We start from the raw sequence: 17,470 nt of genomic DNA on the forward strand, positions 1-17,470 counted from the left end.
ATTTTTCTCTACAGAAACTTCTAGAACTGTAGACAAAACATTTGTTTTCACTTGCTGAGTTAATTGGAAGTGAGAGAGGGCAAAGAAAAGAGGCTGCACTTTCAGAAAGCAACTGAGTCGAGTATTTCTATTCTGACCAACAAGCAGAACCTAAGTGGTAAAACTCTTCAAGAAGCCCTGGCTGCCGCAGTGAATCACAAAGATCAGTTCTGTTCTCATACTTCCATTCAAAAATATGGAGTAAACATGAGCCCTTTATTGTCTATTGAGAAACAACAACACTTGTTCCATCAGCTTAATTTTATATTCTTTATTTGGGTACCAAATACTGAAACTGCGCATTTTTATGTGCACTCAAATGCTCATGACAATTTCAGACCGCAGTGTGAGGTTACCCATCTATAAATATGATTTGCACATCACAACACATATATAAAAATGTGCAGGATTTCAAAAATCTGGCTCGAGGTGTTTACTATGCAAGAAAATAGGCTTCAGCTTGTAAAGTTCATGCCTAAAAACCTGATTGTGATAATTGGCTAAACACCAGATGCATGTAACAGGGTCTCATCCAGCAAGAACCTGAGTGTGTCCTTAATTTTAAGCTGACACAGTCTCTCTCACTATTCTCTCACACTGGGAATTACCTTATTTAACACTAGTTCCACATTAACTACCTTGCTACATAATTTGTTTCTCTGATTAATGCAATCATTTTAATATTTAGAGGTATGTTAAAATTCTGGTTTAGAACAAGCCATCTCATTCAGCCTCTGAAAGTGAAATGCCTTGTTGAAATCTCGTTTTCCTTTACTAATAGTAGACATCCTTCAAAGCAAATAAAGGGGGAAATATGCTATTTTATGCATCAATGAGTAAATCAGAGTGAATGCTATGAGCTAATTTAAAATTACTTCAGTTGAACTAAAACATCTCAGTAAGCTGAGAAAAACCTGACTGATCTTTTAATAAAATCACATAAAAATTGATAAATCTGATATTTACTTCACTTTTATTTGATTTTGTTTATTTCTCACGTTTCTATGGAAAGAGGTTCTTTCCCTCCCAACCTCGCAGTCAGTGGGACATGTCACTGATAAAACATAAATCAGCAGCTGCTAAAGCAAGAAGGAAGTGCTAAAGCCAGGCTAGTGATCCTTCAGTAGCAACAGTGACACCAAATACTATCTTGGTTTGTGGTATCAGAGATCTGTAGTAAGATACAGAAAATATCTCTGGGATATGGGAGAGAACACTGGGTTTTTTCCAAAGGGCTGCTAGGCTAAAACCTCTGTCCACCAATGAATCCGCAATCATTAGTTTGGCCAGTCCATGACCCATCACATAGGGGTTGTTTCAGCCAAAAAAATGCAGCGTTCCCTCCTGCAAAGCGGGTGCTGAGGGAGATGGAGAAGGGTAGAAGCAAGTGTGCCGTGTTTCAAGTCTGTTTATTGACACAATTAAGATCATGGGAAGAGTGTTCCTGCAACCACTTATTTAAACGCTATGTTGTTGGCAGATACATTTCTTTTTCCCCTTCTCTCAGTGAAAGCAAGTCTGCAATTAGCCATATATTATATCACAAATAATTGGTAGAAGATTATGCCTACAACTTCAAGTGAAGTCAGACTGGATGGTGTTGTAGATCTGATACTTGTGCAGTGAGGCCAGATATTAAGGCTACTGTGAATCAGAGAAGTATGTAAGGCTGTTGTGTGTGGATTGCTGGAAATTCCCCATACTGCAAATGGGCCAAATACAGGAGCAGAGATTTGAATGCAGCAAAACTTGTCTTGGCTTCATAGGCTAAACAGCAGCCAGGCTTAGGCTGGGCATTTTGTGATCACTTTCTAGACAGCACTTTTCATTAATTAAAAAGTAGCTTTGAAATTGAACATGTACATTCTCCAACAGCTTCATTTTATTAACAGGCCTGTGGTTAGATAGTCCATCAGATACCAGTGCTTCAGGACCTCCATTGCTGGCTGACTGTCACTTCCTTTCTCCCTGGCCCAATTCAGCTTTGTTGGAGATGCTGCAGGGATCCTGCTACCTTCATATGTTCTGAGGAGCAGTGATTTGGGTGTAAACAAGGATGGAGGGTTTCAGGGAGAGAAGGTATTTTATATTTGTCACTATTGTCATTATTTTGCTCAAACTAGGGTTGAAATGGTGGATTTAAGTTGGATTTAGGGATGCAGATATGTAATGGTTTATGTTACAAGTTGTAGCTGAGTATTTAACAAGAAACTGAATGACATCAGCTGCAAAGTTGCTTAACTGAGTTGCTGGCCATTGCTTACTTCTCTACTGCCATCCTACTGTTTATATGTCTTTTCTAGCAGCTGCAGTATTTTTCCATGGTCCTTAGAACTCTCTTCTGGGGCTAATCCTAGGCTCCCACCTCTGTGGCCATCTGCATATTTCCTTAGGCTGCTGTTATATGCATAAGCAGCTGTCTCACTTAAGAAATTCTTTTTGTTCTACACCATTAAGTGCTGACTCCTGCTGCTACTATGACAGATCACTTTTCAGGAATCTACAAGGGGAGCTGTCTCTGATGTTAACAATGGGGTTTTGCTGTGGAACAAAAGAATACGCTGGGGCAAGCATGAGATGGTTTGAATTTATAATATTTTAGCATTGGGAAATAAAAAAGGCTGAAGCTGGTGTTTGTATACCCATTTTAAGATCTGTATTTCCAAAAAATGAAGAAGGATCTTTAAAATAGCGTTAAGTGATTTTGTGCCCAGGAATATAATTCATGGCTCTCATCAAGGCAGTAGTGAGATAATCATTTGGTGAGGGGAGGGGGAAATATAGGAGAGAATTCAAAATAAGACCAGTTTGTTATAGGCAGACTGTAGAAGAAAGATGCTTCCATCAAAAGCATGAGTGATAGCCTCTAGTTAGGCACAGTAATGGACTAAATAACCTGAAGGTTTCTTCTTTCACCATGGCTTTTTTGTTGTGAAGAGCACATCTTGAACAGATGCCTTTGTGAAAGGTTTTGTTGCCATTCTTTAAAAACCAGCCATATGCCCAGTAGCTCCCTCTTTTTCTCTGGCTGTATCCCAGCACCCTGTAGCCAGAAGCATGAGGCTGTTTGCCCAGTACCTTTTCCTGTCTACTCTTGATGCACAGCTATCTTTCTCTGCATGGAAAGGGTACGCTTTCAAAACTTTGGGCTTTCTTTGCTCATGTTGAAAGAACACTGAAATTGGCAAATATTGTGCCTGTTTACATGTGCAAATAGGTTTAAAATAGTGACTTACTAGCAGTTTCGTTCTGCAGTGCTTTTAAACAGCAACCATTGCATACAATTGCAACCCCCTTCGAAACTGACCGCAGTACTGGTGTGCTTCCTAGACCATGGCATGCCATCAACTTGGCATGTGAGAACTTATGGTGTCCTGTGGCTGAAATATGCTGTCCATGCTCTTTTTGTCCAAAAAGTTGTTTTCTGTCTTGAGACTTAATTCATCCTTAATTCATCCTTAATTCATCCTGTGTTTTATTTTAGCCTGATTGTTCGTGTAGTGCTGTGTCATTTGTAACAACAGGTCTTGTCTGTTTTCACATTTTGGAGTTAGTTTTGTAGATGGTATGGTGAGGTGATGCTCATGGCATGGTGGCACGTGTTCCTCTGAATGAGGGACTTGCCATTGGTGACTGATCATTACTGATAGCAGAGAATGTTGTTGTTTCATTCTATTTAGCTTTAAGTCAGTCCATGTTTTATCTAAAGCTGCTTGGTTTGAAGAAAAATTGGTTCTGCCGGGGCGGGGGGAAATTAAGTAGCTTTATTCAGTGTGTATGTTCCCTCACCTCAAAGCCTCTTGGCTGGATTTTCTACTGCCCTGTCACAAACCCCATCAATCTCTTCAATTTCTTCAGAAGGAAGAGAGGATTTGCAGGTTAACCGACTGGAAACGCAAATATGGATAAAACCAGATATACAGAAGACAGATGTGGACTTTTCAGAAATTCTTAATGCAATACAAGAAAGTAAGTTATTCCTTGGATGCAAAGTTTGGTTTATGGTAGAAGAATCAATTGAGATGCATTGAGATTATAACCAAAGGAACATACAGAGTGTTGAACTGAATGAGAAGTATGTATTACTATAATCTCTGAGAAAGTTCAATGGGTTATTGAAGGCCAGTAAGAAATCTTACTATCTGAGAAGTTATGGTAAGATTTGAATTATTATGTGCCTAAGGATTCCAGCAGTACTTATTTACAATGCAGAAACAGTCAGAAATACTAAGATTCCAGTTACTTTAATCCATTTTTTATACTCTTGAATGTCTGTGTGAACTCATAATGCAATGCAAATGCTGCAGTCTGGGATCTAAGACTGGATTTGAAGTTCCAGCTGTTTGGATATATTCACATTTTTGCAGCTGGTAATTATTGGGAGTGGAAGTGTCACAACAACTGAATGTCTGCATGTCTTCGATACAAGTGAAAAGACATGGGTTTATGCAGTATCTGTGACTGCTGTGGACTAAGAATTGATCGGTCCACCCTTTTTAAATCCAACTGCAGAATAAACTGAAGACTTGTGCTAGAAGAATTACTACTGTTAACATGAGTGGAAGACACGCCCCCTACTCAACACTGATGCAACTCTGGAATCCAAAAGAATCTGTAATTTCAGAGGAAATTTTCCATAATAGTTTGAAAACTCTTATGCAGGCAAAGAATCAAAATGCATGGCATGGCTTTCTGGTTTCCTTCTTTTCCGATTTCATTTTAATCTGGGTGCTTTGTGTAGCAATTTTCTAAAGTGAGAAACAGCAACTTACATTCTTGAATGACAAAAGATGTATAAGAACATATAAAACTCTGCACTCCACCCTGTTTTCGTCATATGAATAAAGAACAATACAATGGTAGCATCAAGTTGTTTGGTGGTAGTATTAGTTTGGAGGTGGAAGGAAAACTCTCAGGTTAGCATGATGACAGAGATAATTGAATCACCTTGTTATTTAAACTGTAAGTTTAGGGTCAACCTTGTGTTTTGTAACTTTAAAAGCTTTTCCTATCAGGAAATCTTAATATGAGATTTTGCCTTCTCGTCTATTCTCTGCACCCATACAGCCCAGATACAGGCCTGGGTGCTGCTGGGGTGTGGACTAGAGAGGCTGAAAAGGCACTAGTTTTTCAGAGGCTGAATAGACAAGATAGCTAAATAGGATAAGAAAATTCAAGTTGGGAATAGACCATTTTGGCATACAGGAAACAGTTATCTTCTCCGTTTCAAGCATATGACTGAGGAGAATAAAAATGGATGATTTGTTTAAAACAATTAGATGTCAAGATTAGATGATTACTGGTGTTTGTCCAAAATAGCTTCTTTTTTAAACATGACCATATCGAAATTCCATTGGTATTGCATCATATCTCAATGTCATACACTCTGTTTATATCCCTGTACTGAATAACCCCAAATTTTCATTCAACAGGGCATAGGTTTGCTTATAACTTCAAATGTTAAACTTCTATATGAAATCCCTAGTTTCTTTTAAAAGTAGGCTAATTTTCTGTGGCCATGAAGAAGGCATTCATCTGACTTGAACAAAGGGGTTTGCAGTGAAGGTATTGAGATCTGAACTCCTTGTCTAAGCTCCCTTTGCAATGAACAGAATGTAACTAGCATGTCTACAGCCCAGTTTGCCTCATTTTAAAGTAGGCGTCTAATCTAGAAGAGATGACCTGAAAGTTGAAAGTGGCCATTTGCCGCTGTTGCAAATTTAGACAGAATTTAGGGAGATAAGCTAGCTTGAATCGCTACCACCCCTTAGACACAAACATCCGTGCTGCGGATGTGTAAATGTGAGTGATTCCTACCCTAAGTGAAACAAATATTTGCAAGTGATTAATGGATATAAACTGAATAGAAGTAGGCTCCCAAACAGTTTTAGCAATTTTAATATAATTTCAAAACTAAATAGCATTAAATAAGAAGTCTTTTAAGAATTGATTCCTTGATTTATAGATGATTATTCAAGCCATTGTACAGTTTTTACAGCCTTGGAGACTGTTTCTAATTTATCCAGACCAGACCCAGTTGCTGTTGGGAAGTTCATCTCTATGTACTTCAGCTACATTTTCTTCTGGAGAGACAAAAGGATTGCTATGACTGTACAATCTAGTTTGCAAAGGCTTGTTATGGGTCTAGGGGAGTGTCTTGTCACCTGCACACTCTTGTGAATATCGAATACTTAGGATAAACATTCCTAAATACTCTTTCTAGGGTGATTGCTCTGAATAGTCATTTTATTCCCAGTTTTTGTTAACATTGAATGAAAATTTAAAAAGGCTAATGATGCTTCTAAAGGCTACGTTGGTTTTCTTCCTTGCTAATGTGTGTTTCCTGAGTATTTCCCTATTCAGGACCTGCCTTGTGCTAGCTTTCTGGGCTTTCTGGGCTGCAAGCGAACACTGCTGATGCATGTTCAGTTTCTCGCCGACCTGATGTTGCCTACTCACAGCCTCTGTCCATGCCACCATCCCAGCCAGGAGCAGAGTAGCCAGAGGTCACTGGGGGCAGCCCTGGCCCTGATCATCAGGTACCTCCCTGGTGCAGTGGGGTCATGGCCAGACAGAGCAGGGCTGTGGGGAGCTGGAGGCTGACCCTGCTGTGGTATCAGTGGAGCAGTGTCTGGTCCTGGGGGGCTGAAATGGTCCTGGGTTCTGGCCAGAGTGGGAGAAACCTGGTGGTCCATGCAGGGACAGTCAGAGCTGGGGGTGCCCTCAGGGACACGGCAAAAGCTAACAAAGGTTTTCATGGCTTTTTTTCCTAGTTATTACACTGAGAAGATGGATTTCTTGTGGAAAAGCAGTAAATAGCTTTATTAAAAAAAAAAAGTGCTCAGGTTTCAAACTTTTTTCATGGATTTCTATAGTTTGCTTCAACATATGAAACTTGCCATTGTAGTAAAATGCTAAGAAATCTGTGGCTTTCTAGAATATTTTTCAAAATCCAGTTTACATTGACTGTCACTGGACTTAATAAAAAATAATTTGATTCTCTCAAGAATCAGAAGCCAGAAATCAGTGAGCTTCCTGAGGCAGGGTTGTTGATCCACTGTGTAGTTACTGAATTTAGCATTGAACATGACAAAAAGTTCTGGGCTGTGTGGCATCTGTAGGATAGCCTTCTTGGAGCAAAGATTTGTGAATTGTACCTGCCAACCTTACTAAGTGCAGAAAAATGTTTGTATCAAGAAGCCCAAACGGGTGCTGTAAAAACATAACATGTGAAACAAGATACAGAAAGGTTCTTGTTTTTTCATACTCAAAGTATTCTGCTTTGCAAGTCTCTGTTAAATATATTTTCTACTCAGTATTTTTATTAAGGAGATTCTCCAATATCAGTGCTTTTAAACCCAATCATTTTTCCACCACTATTAATATGTAAAAATTCCAGTAAGAATTCTTAAGGAAGTTCACTTTTCAATGTTACTGATAATCCTAAAAACTTCCAAAGAGCAGTTTCTGGAATATTTATCTTCAGCTTGCATTATCCAAAACTAGGGTATGCTTGATGGCATGGTGTGACAATTGGTAATAGAATGACCATTAACAAACAGCAACATGATCTCTGAGCATGCTTCCATATTGCCACACGAAACCGCAGTGAGGTCCCATTTTTAAATTAAAATTCTTTTTTTTAGGCACCTCAGTTTTTGAGCATCCATCTTCAGAAAGGTAAAGGGGTTATCTTTGAGCCCTACCTAAATCAGCCTCTTGGTCCAAAGTGGATTGTGGAACCACTGAAATTATGTAGGGACTCTCACCTAGAATTTCCCAGCATTCAGTTTTCAGAATATGTGGTTTTACTATATTTGGGATGAAAATATCTGTATATCCACTTTTTTTTCAAATCCTCAAGGGATTCTGAATTATCAAGTCTTTTAAAGTTTTTCCACAAAATAGAACATGAAGGGGAGAAAAGAGCTGAAATATTTAAGCTGATCTAAACCCAGAGAGAATTCTTAATATCTCTTGTAGCAATGTGCGTGATGCTCTGTATTCCTGTTAAATTTCACTGCTTAAAAAGACATGTCTATACACTAGCACCAGTCCGTCTCCAGCATATATATGATAAAATTACTATATATCATTCTGTTAAGGTCATTTGTGGATATATGCATCTCATGATCTGAAGCGACAGAAAAGCTGGAGCCCTGATTATTCCTTTAGCAACATTTGACTGTGTAGGTATTCATGCCTATTGGAGTGGAGTGGCTGAGCTAGCTACAGGCTGCAGAAGAGTTGGCTAGGAAGTACCATCAACCTTATTAAAGGAAACAGGGTTTGTTTTTTTAATTATTTGTTTATATTTGCAGAACAGTATTTTATGATTTTTTTTTTTTTTTTTTTTTTATGTATCCAATGAGACTTGGGGTAGAAAAATGGTCTCAGCAAATGTTAGGTCTCCATGTTTGGTGTCAGTGACTGCAATACTTTGAGTGTATTGTCAAAAACACACACAGCAAGGCAATTGCGTAAAAAAAACTGTGTAAAGAGCTCAACTTTCTCACCAGCAGCACACCTTTACTGCAAGGTGAGAAAGGTGACAGACACCTTTAACGCTGATGAGGTAGTTCAGTATGTCTCTTTACTAGCTACCCTACTTGCTGAAGCTAGCAACCAGGTTACCAGTTGCTAGCTTGGTTTATGTGATGGGGAGAGCCAACAGCTCCTCAGTGTCACTGTGGCTGTATCCAATCTGGTTTAGGACAAACTACAGAGGTTTTAGGAAACTTAGAAGGCAAAAACCAGACTCCAATTTTTAACTTGCCTGTGTACTTCTGATAGAAGCAGTTTTCTGCTGCAGGCTATCTGGACAGGTCCTGTAGCTAATTTCACTAATGCTGTGATTCATTGCTTCCACAACTTCTAGTGACTGCTGAGATGGGTTGGATTTTAACGTGACCTTGAGATAAGATTTTTTGCTCCTCACAAGTCTTCAGAATAATTTGGTAATTGTCTGCTTGAAACCCCCAGACACATTCACTTTCTTACACACCAAGTTGGGTACTGCAAAACACCCACTTAGCATATTTTGCAACCTAAAGCATTACTGGCATTTCAGGAAGCAGCAATTCTAATATCTCAAAGTCCTCATCTTTATTACCAAGGCAGTCTTAATGGCAGGTAAAAGCTAATTCAAATTCCCTTGGGCATAGCATGCAGGCAAAACTTTCATTTTTACATCTTCCATTGCCTCTGCAACAGATATATATCATGCATAATCTTTAGAAAGCTTCACTATTTAATTTTTTTTGTATTTTCCACAGTTGTTTTCAGACTATATTGAGGTGTTGCTCATATACAGGATCATGCGTTGCTCTCATGGAGGCGTTCTGCTGGGTTTCATTTCAGTGAAGTTTTGGGTCATTCAAAATGTTTTCTGTTTCAGTAGTTCTTTCGGTTGCATATTCAGATGAATTCTTCTCATGTGAACTTGTATGCAAAAGCTGATCACAATCTACATCCAGGTTATTATCTGATAGAGTGGAATGCTTCTAGTCTTGCCCTTTGAAACAATGGGGATGGTGAAGGGCAAGCAGTTAGACTGTGCTGCCTTGCAGCAGTTCCCCTGTATTTTAGGAGGATCTCTAGAATGAGATTTTGTGAGTTAAAATGGGTCAGAGTGGAAAATAATTCTTTAATATTATTGCTGCATGTGTTAAAAATTGGAGTCTGGTTTTTGCCTTCTAAGTTTCCTAAAACCTCTGTAGTTTGTCCTAAGACAGATTGGATACAGCCACAGTGACACTGAGGAGCTGTTGGCTCTCCCCATCACATAAACCAAAACACTAGGATGCTCTTCTCCAGGCCTGTCAGTAAGCACACCCTTGGCTGGGAATAGGATGGCGTGAGGCTAAAGATAGTTTTAAAGTGAAAAACTCCATCATGGATGGAGTCTCTAATGGTATTCCGGCACTTTTCACAAAAGATAAGTAAAATAAATGGACCGCTAGTCAAAACAGCCTTAAAATGGCAAGAAAAAATTGGTAGCTGCAAAAAAAGGAGGTTTTAGATCTCTGCTCTGTTCACAGACTATGATGTTACGCACAATATAAAAGAGAATGAAGTGGGTGAAGCTATTAGTGCCAATAACTCTGTAAAAGCTGGTTGGGATCCTGCAGAACAGAGGGTGCTATCTAAAACTGATTAATTATGATATGAAGTGTTAAGTAGGGATTAATTATTGTGCAATACTAATACTGAGATACAAAGAATGATAGCTAGGTTAGTCAGTATGCAACCCCAAAATTACTAAACACAAGGAGTAGTATATTATCCTGAAAACTGTTAATTTGGTGCAGAATTTCTTATTGTTATGCTGTCTACATAAAAATAAAAATACTGTTAAAAGTATTAAAACTCAGAATCTCTAGTAAAAATTATGTTGCTTAGGTTAGCTCATTTGCCTAGCATCTAGAGTGGATTAATTTGACATGAAGACTTTTCTGTTATTTCTGAAATTTTTAGTGGCTTTCTAAGCAAAAGTATTGCAACCAGAAATACAACGCATGTCATTAACCTGGTCCTTATTTTATGCATGAAAATGAAGAAGAAGAGTTCTTGAATATCTTGATAGAGTTTTCTTTTTTTATCTCTCTACAGCTGTAATAACACATTTAAGATACTGTAACAGATATACAAAAAGGGAGCAATCTCTTCCCTGTGTTTGTGATTGACAGGAAAGGAATAATATATTTAAATTGCAGCATAGGTGCATATTTAGGACGAATATTATGAAGAAAACTTTCTCCTGCTTCTGATAGTGAAAAATAGGCCACCTGTACAGACTGTGGAGTCAGTAGCACCAGCGATCTTTTAAAAGATTTCTTAAACTGAGCTATAGCCCCTGAAGAAGGGAAAGGTGAAAAGGAGGTCACAAAATGCTCATGGTGGCTGGCAACAGTTAATGGTTGTTAATTTCTGGCAGCTATTTGGTCTCTCCACAGCGGGGGGATGGATTTTTATACCTTCAGTAGTTAGAAACGGAACTAAGCTGCGATCAGCAATTAGAGATTTTTGTCTGTTCCTTGGTAATATAAATCTTGTCTGCAGGAATTACAACTGTCTGTCACTAAGTTAAGGAGGCTGCAAAAGGATCAGAAGGTTATTGCACAAAAGAAGTATGATTCCAAAAGCCAGTCAAGTTTGCTAAAACATGAGGCATAGTGTGTTAGACAAATTTCTGTCAAGAATAATAGGTATTAAATCCTACTCTGGTCAGGGGAGGAGGCTCAGTAGCTGGCTTTTGGGGGTCCCTTCAAACAGTTACAACTCTGCTGTCGTAATTCTGGATTTTGCTAATTAAACATGATGTTGGAGAGATGAAATCTGTCCACAGCTGAAGCTTGATCCTCAGCCAACACATTTCTCTTCTCCTCACACACACCTGCTCACACCGCTCGCACCAGATGTGCAGCAGCGTATGGGGTGCAAAGGTGGATCTCACTGCCTGCAACCTGCACACCCTGCATCTCCCATCCAGCAGCCACTAGGTCAGCAGATCAATGGTCCTTGTGTGGGACCCTAGGCTTGCACAGCAGCGCTGCCCACAGCTTCTCATTGCCTCCTTGCTCAGCAGAGCAAGGAATGTCACCCTAAGGCTAACGCTGCTCTAATCTTGAGTATGCTGCCAACCTTTAACTCATTCCTTCCATTGCATGAAAGGTGGAGGAAATTCAACCCATTTGCTAAAGCAGATATTTCCCTTCAGGGCACCACTGTGGCCAGGGGTTCCCCATGGCGATAGCAGAGGAGGGCCTGGCAGCCTGGATCTGTTGACTGCCTGAGTCAGGGGGAAGGCTTGAGCAGTAGGACACTAGACCACATCCCTGAATGCTACATGCTACATCTGCATGTCTTTTAAATACCTCTGGGGACAGTGACTCCACCACTTCCATGGGCAGCCTGTTCCAATGCTTGATGATCCTTTTGGTGAAGAAATTGTTCCTAATATCCAATCTAAACCCCTCCTGGCTCAGCTTGAGACCATTTCCCCTTGTCCTATCACTTGTTACTTGGGAGAAGAGACTGACCACCACCTCACTACAACCTCCTTTCAGGTAGTTGTAGAGAGCAACAAGGTCCCCCCTGAGCCTTCTCTTTTCCAGACTAAACCCCAGTTCCTTCAGCTGTTCCTCATAAGACTTGTGCTCCAGATCCTTCACCAGCTTTGCTGCCCTTCTCTGGACACGGTCCAGTGCTTCCGCCTCTTCCTTGTAGTGGTTTGTTGCAGTGCAGTCTTCATGCACGACTCAGGGCTGTGCAGTAGGTGGATCTGAATGTGTCAGATCTATATGCATCAAAACATGCCAGACTGTGCAAAGACAAACTTCTGCCCAGCCTCATTTATTGAATGTGTTTCAAGTAACAGTGTTTATTTGACATCTTCTGCCTCTGGCTGCCCCACAGGTCGGTGTGACTTCTAACTTGATATTTTGTGTCCTAGGTTAAAAATATGTTTCTTTATAATTAGAACTTTTCAGAGACTATACTAATCCAGAAGTATCAGCTTAAGCCTTTTAACCCAAGAGAAGCTAGGAGATACTAATGTATCAAGAAGATTGCTTATTTGTCATCAGAGAGGTGGTGTGGTAGCCTAGATATTTAAGTGTCTCACTGGTGAAAAAGCACTCTGCCAACGTGCATCAGATTTTAAACTTACATAGTGTATATTTATACCAGAACTAAAAAGCGTAATTGTTGGTAAATGTTACACTGGGTGTCTTCATTTGGTTCTGTGGTGATTTGAATGTATATTTTTATTTTTGTTTTTAGTAGCTAAGGATGTCAACATTTTTTTTGACGAGTTAGAAGGTGTGAACAGCCCTTCCAAAGATGATGACTCCCTGCTTCACCATGGTAACTTGACCAGTACCTCTGATGATGCCAGCAGGTTGGAAGTTGTGGGAGAGGTAAGAATAATTAATATAATAATTATTCATGTCCATTACAGAAAAGGAATAATTGTAATTTTATTTAAAATTGTATTAAATTAAAATTAATACTCATTTATTGCAAGTCAGCATGTGTCTGACCTTTCCCATAGGGACTGGTTTTCCCTTCTAAGATTATAATGCTGAAATATAAAATATCTCAAGTTAAAAGGACGTTATGGTGATTTCATGCACCCCCAGTGAAAAGTCTGTGCATGCCTTTGTTGTCTGCTTGTTTTTTGAAACATCCAAGTCTAATGCTTCACTGCTTCTGAAAATAAATGAAAAGTTTTTCCTATATTAATCATCTGGGAGGAAGGAGGGTAGTTTATCATAAAACTCATAAGCATTGGGTGTCAGGTATGAGACACATTCCCTTCCAGTGAAGAACAAATGACTTGATGGTGCATAATGGTGATTCAGAGAACATGCCAGAGAGGAATCATTCAGCACATAGTCCCTTTTAAATTATGTCTTAAAGCAGGCAAAGTATCATGGATCTATGGTGGAAATTTGGGCCAAAATTCCCTTTAGTGTCCTTTGTGCAGAAAGGAACATGATACCCTTTATCTTTGCTTCCAGCTGCTCTACAACCCATGGATATTAGGGCTATCTCTTCAGGGAGTGGAGGTACCAGGGACTTGTCTCCTTTCCCCCACATCAGGCATGCAGCTGTATCCAGACTACTTACTGGGGCGCTCTGATCTTACCTGCAATCTGTGCCTGGGGATTTTTTGGCAGAGGGCTGACCAGCACAGATCAGAACTGACAGGAACCATACTAACAATGAAAAAGTGTGGGAAACCATAAGATATTGCAGAAACATCTGCCCTGACCCTGCTTGTTTACTAGTTCAGACAAAGTTTAGACAATGTAATTACAGATTATGCGCTTTTCAGGAGCTAAAGGGTTTTGTGGTGCAAGTTCTTATGTGAAACACTGCTGAGGGTTTCACATAAGAACTGCTGAGGAGAGTCAGATTTTCCTTGTGCTAGAAATTCAGCCTATAGAGAACTGCACTTCTGGAATGTTTGGACAGATAATTAAAGCAGCAAAATTCAGGGCACCTAGAGATATGTTTGACCTTGCTCACAGTTTATCTCCACCTTAACTCATTGCTCTTCTCCAGCTTCCCATACAGCTTACAGAGGGCCCCCTTTGCCTGTTTGAGTTACAATAGGTTAATCTGACAAGATATTCCTGTGTTACATTTTGGGATGTACTGTATGGTCTTTAACAAAAGGGCACAGGTGAAAGGCACACGATCTTTCCAAGTTTAAGAGGAAAATGGTCAGAAACACAGAGAATGATATAGAGCAATATATGTGCTGTTAGTTTAGCAATACTGCAAAAAAAAAAACAATACTGCAAAAGCTTTTTTCCCTCTTTCATGTGGGTTTTTTTTGGGGTTTTTTAAGGGAAAGGGAAAATGTCTGTGGAATATTTTCCTAGTTGAACAGATTCACTTTTTTTTCCTGCATAACCATAACTGAGGAAAATAGCAGTGTAGGCCACTTATATGTATGGGGGGTGGAGGGAAGGGGGAGAAGAAAATTGAAATTCCTAATGGGAGCTGGGGGATGCTGTAGCCTACAAAAAAAAAAAAAAAAAAAAACAAAATAACAAAGTAGTTCAAAGTACTTGACCCCTCCTTAATTTCAGAAGGAAAAGATACACTGTTTTGATGTTGATTGGTTTGTATGGATAATATGGAAGCACAACTGTACCGTGGTGGGGCAAACTCTGATGCTTCAAGCTTCCTTTCAGTCTTTCAGTTTAGTTTAGTAGCTACGAGAGCCCATAGATTCCCCTTAATGTCATCAGGACAGGGGATTTGGCCCCAGTGAAATTCTCTCTGAATGTGATGGTGTTTGCTTGGCTTTGCTTTGAAGGTAACATTGCAGCAGAATAATTTAATGTGATTTCTGGCTGAATCTGTTAAAATGAATTTACAATTAAAAAAAAAAATTGCAAGGACATACCTAAGGTTTCTTATCACTTTTGTTTAGCTGACAAGTTGAAGTATTGTTTGCTTCAACCTTTAGTTGTTCATGCTTAACCAGAAAAACAATGAAGACTTTATGCATGGAACTGTATCAACAGTTCCTTAACAGATGCAGAGCCAGATTGAGATTCAGCTTGTTCTTTGGCTAAAGATGTTTTTTATTGTTGTTGTTCCATTCAAACACAGTGACAGTTTGAGCAAATTGAAATTCACATTTCCCTTTTTGTGCATTGATTGAAATACTTTTAACCTATGCCAATATAACAATTAGGTATACACTTCACAATTTAAATCCAGGGGCATATTATCACTAAAATATTGTGTTATTTTCACTGAAGTTTCATTTTCTAATAGAATCATAGAATCATAGAATAGTAAGGGCTGGAAAGGACCTTAAGATCATCTAGTTCCAACCCCCCTGCCATGGGCAGGGACGCCTTGCCCTGGTCCAAGGCTCTGTCCAACCTGGCCTTGAACACCGCCAGGGATGGAGCATCCACAACCTGCCTGGGCAACCCATTCCAGTGCTTCACCACTCTCACTGTAAAGAACTTCTTCCTTATATCTAATCTAAACTTCCCCTGTTTAAGTTTGAACCCATTACCCCTTGTCCTACCACTACAGTCCCTAAGGAAGAGTCCCTCCCCAGCATCCTTATAGACCCCCTTCAGATACTGGAAGGCTGCTATGAGGTCTCCATGCAGCCTTCTCTTCTCCAGGCTGAACAGCCCCAACTCTCTCAGCCTGTCTTCATAAAAATAAATGGAGTAGCAGCAGAAAGAAGGTAAAAATTAAAAGAAAAATTATTTAGGAGCTGTATTCTAGGTATGCATCCATTCTGCCTTTCTTTCTATGGAGTAATAGCTAAGTCTTCTTTATGGAAACAAGGGAGAATGGTGGGGCTGGGACAAAATTTGACTTCTTCTTAAACGAGTTTATATGGCCCATACTTGACATTCCAGCAAATGTATGCAGTTTTGAAATTAAATTTGTAGGAGTCAATCCTGCAGTCTTCACTTTAAGCATACAACTCTGTTGATATTTGGAGGCAGTGTTTTTAACATTATGCACAATAGAGTTTGTTTTAACAATGTCTTTTATAAATTGCAACTTGCATTGAAGATTATGGCAGAAAAAATAAAAATTAATGTTGCAAAATAAGAATTCTGACATTCTTTATGGCACTTATAATAGCTTGTGCAATTTCAGCTGTTTTCCTGTGTGTATTTACAAGAATACAAGCTAGCTGCATAATTTTTTTCCACCAAATCCCTGTCCTCCTCAATGATCGGGATGGATATGGAAAGAGATTATGTAAGATTTCAGAGAAAACTATAAATCTGTTGCTTCCTAACTTTTGAGCACTTCCTTTTTCAGCCTAGATAATTTCCTTATTGGAGAAGTTCAATGTAATTAAATATATTATGGTATCAAGAAAAATATAACAACCAGTGAAGATACATGAAAAAAAATAAAGTTGCAGCTTCCTCAAAATTATAATCTAAATGGGAAAAAGGATATTAGGAACAAAAGAATACAGAGACAAAATATACTTGTTCTTGATTAGAGCTGTGCCTTAAAAACTAGGTGGTTCTGGGTTCCTCTTTTCTGCATAAGTTCATAATGTATTAACCCTCTCCACCAGCTGTGAAGCATGCAGGGGACTCTAGTTTCAAGTAACCACAAACAATAGGAAAAGACAAACTTTTTAGAATCCAAAGATCCTATCTTCATTGAGCATCCCTACTGATAATAACCAGGTACTGAAATTGGGAATGAAGAAAGAATTTAATCTGTCATTACATTAGAGACCCTTCTGAATTATTTTTTTAAAGGCCTGCAGGTAAAGTTTCACATTTCATTTATTTTCCTAAATGCACTTTTGTTTTAAAGTTTCATGTAAATTCTTTATAGCTGTTAGGGTTACGAATCCCCTCATTTTTGGTAGTGAAACATTTGGGTAAGCCCTTTAGCCTAAAGCTCTCCTAGTGTGTATGTGTGTATGAGTCATCAATATTCAGTGAGTCATCATTGAATATTGATGTCTCCCAGTTGTGGGTCTGAGAATATGAACACTACTACATTCCTTGGAAAAGAATTCCCAATTATACAACTTCAAACGCACTATTACAAATAAAGCTGCAAAGATAGCCAGAAATGCTAAGCTTCTTGCTAGGATGAAGTCTTCCCTATTCTTCCACTTTCTTCCAGCATCCTTTTTCAATTGAAGGAATGGAGATTTGTCATACATGACTAGACTACTTTCCCACTAAAAACTGCAGTCAGACATGATTCTAGATATATATTTTTAACCAGTTTAGGAAAACTGAATTTTGAAGTCATAACACAGGGAATCGAGATGCAATGTCTGGAGAAGGGTCAGCGAAGCTCAAGGTAGGAGAGTAGTCTCTGTCTAGAATAGCGTAAGCCTGGAAGGCTGTGGACAGTGCAAAAGCCCTGCAGCTGGTATTTCCTGACACTGCAG

At 39.2% G+C, this 17,470-nt stretch overlaps 1 protein-coding gene across 4 annotated transcripts in view; it reads left to right on the forward strand.

Annotated features, from left to right (window-relative positions):
• Nucleotides 1–17,470, forward strand: part of ANO4 (anoctamin 4) — a 231,453-nt gene that overhangs the window by 113,910 nt on the left and 100,073 nt on the right. For all 4 annotated transcript variants that reach the window (XM_030478489.1, XM_030478484.1, XM_030478485.1 and 1 more), the window contains exons 4-5: nt 3,898–4,008; nt 12,823–12,959. In XM_030478489.1, coding sequence (XP_030334349.1) covers nt 3,898–4,008; nt 12,823–12,959 — 248 coding nt within the window. The remainder of the gene's footprint in view (nt 1–3,897; nt 4,009–12,822; nt 12,960–17,470) is intronic.

Source organism: Strigops habroptila, chromosome 3 (assembly GCF_004027225.2).
Source record: "Strigops habroptila isolate Jane chromosome 3, bStrHab1.2.pri, whole genome shotgun sequence".
Taxonomy (NCBI): Eukaryota; Metazoa; Chordata; class Aves; order Psittaciformes; family Psittacidae; genus Strigops; species Strigops habroptila.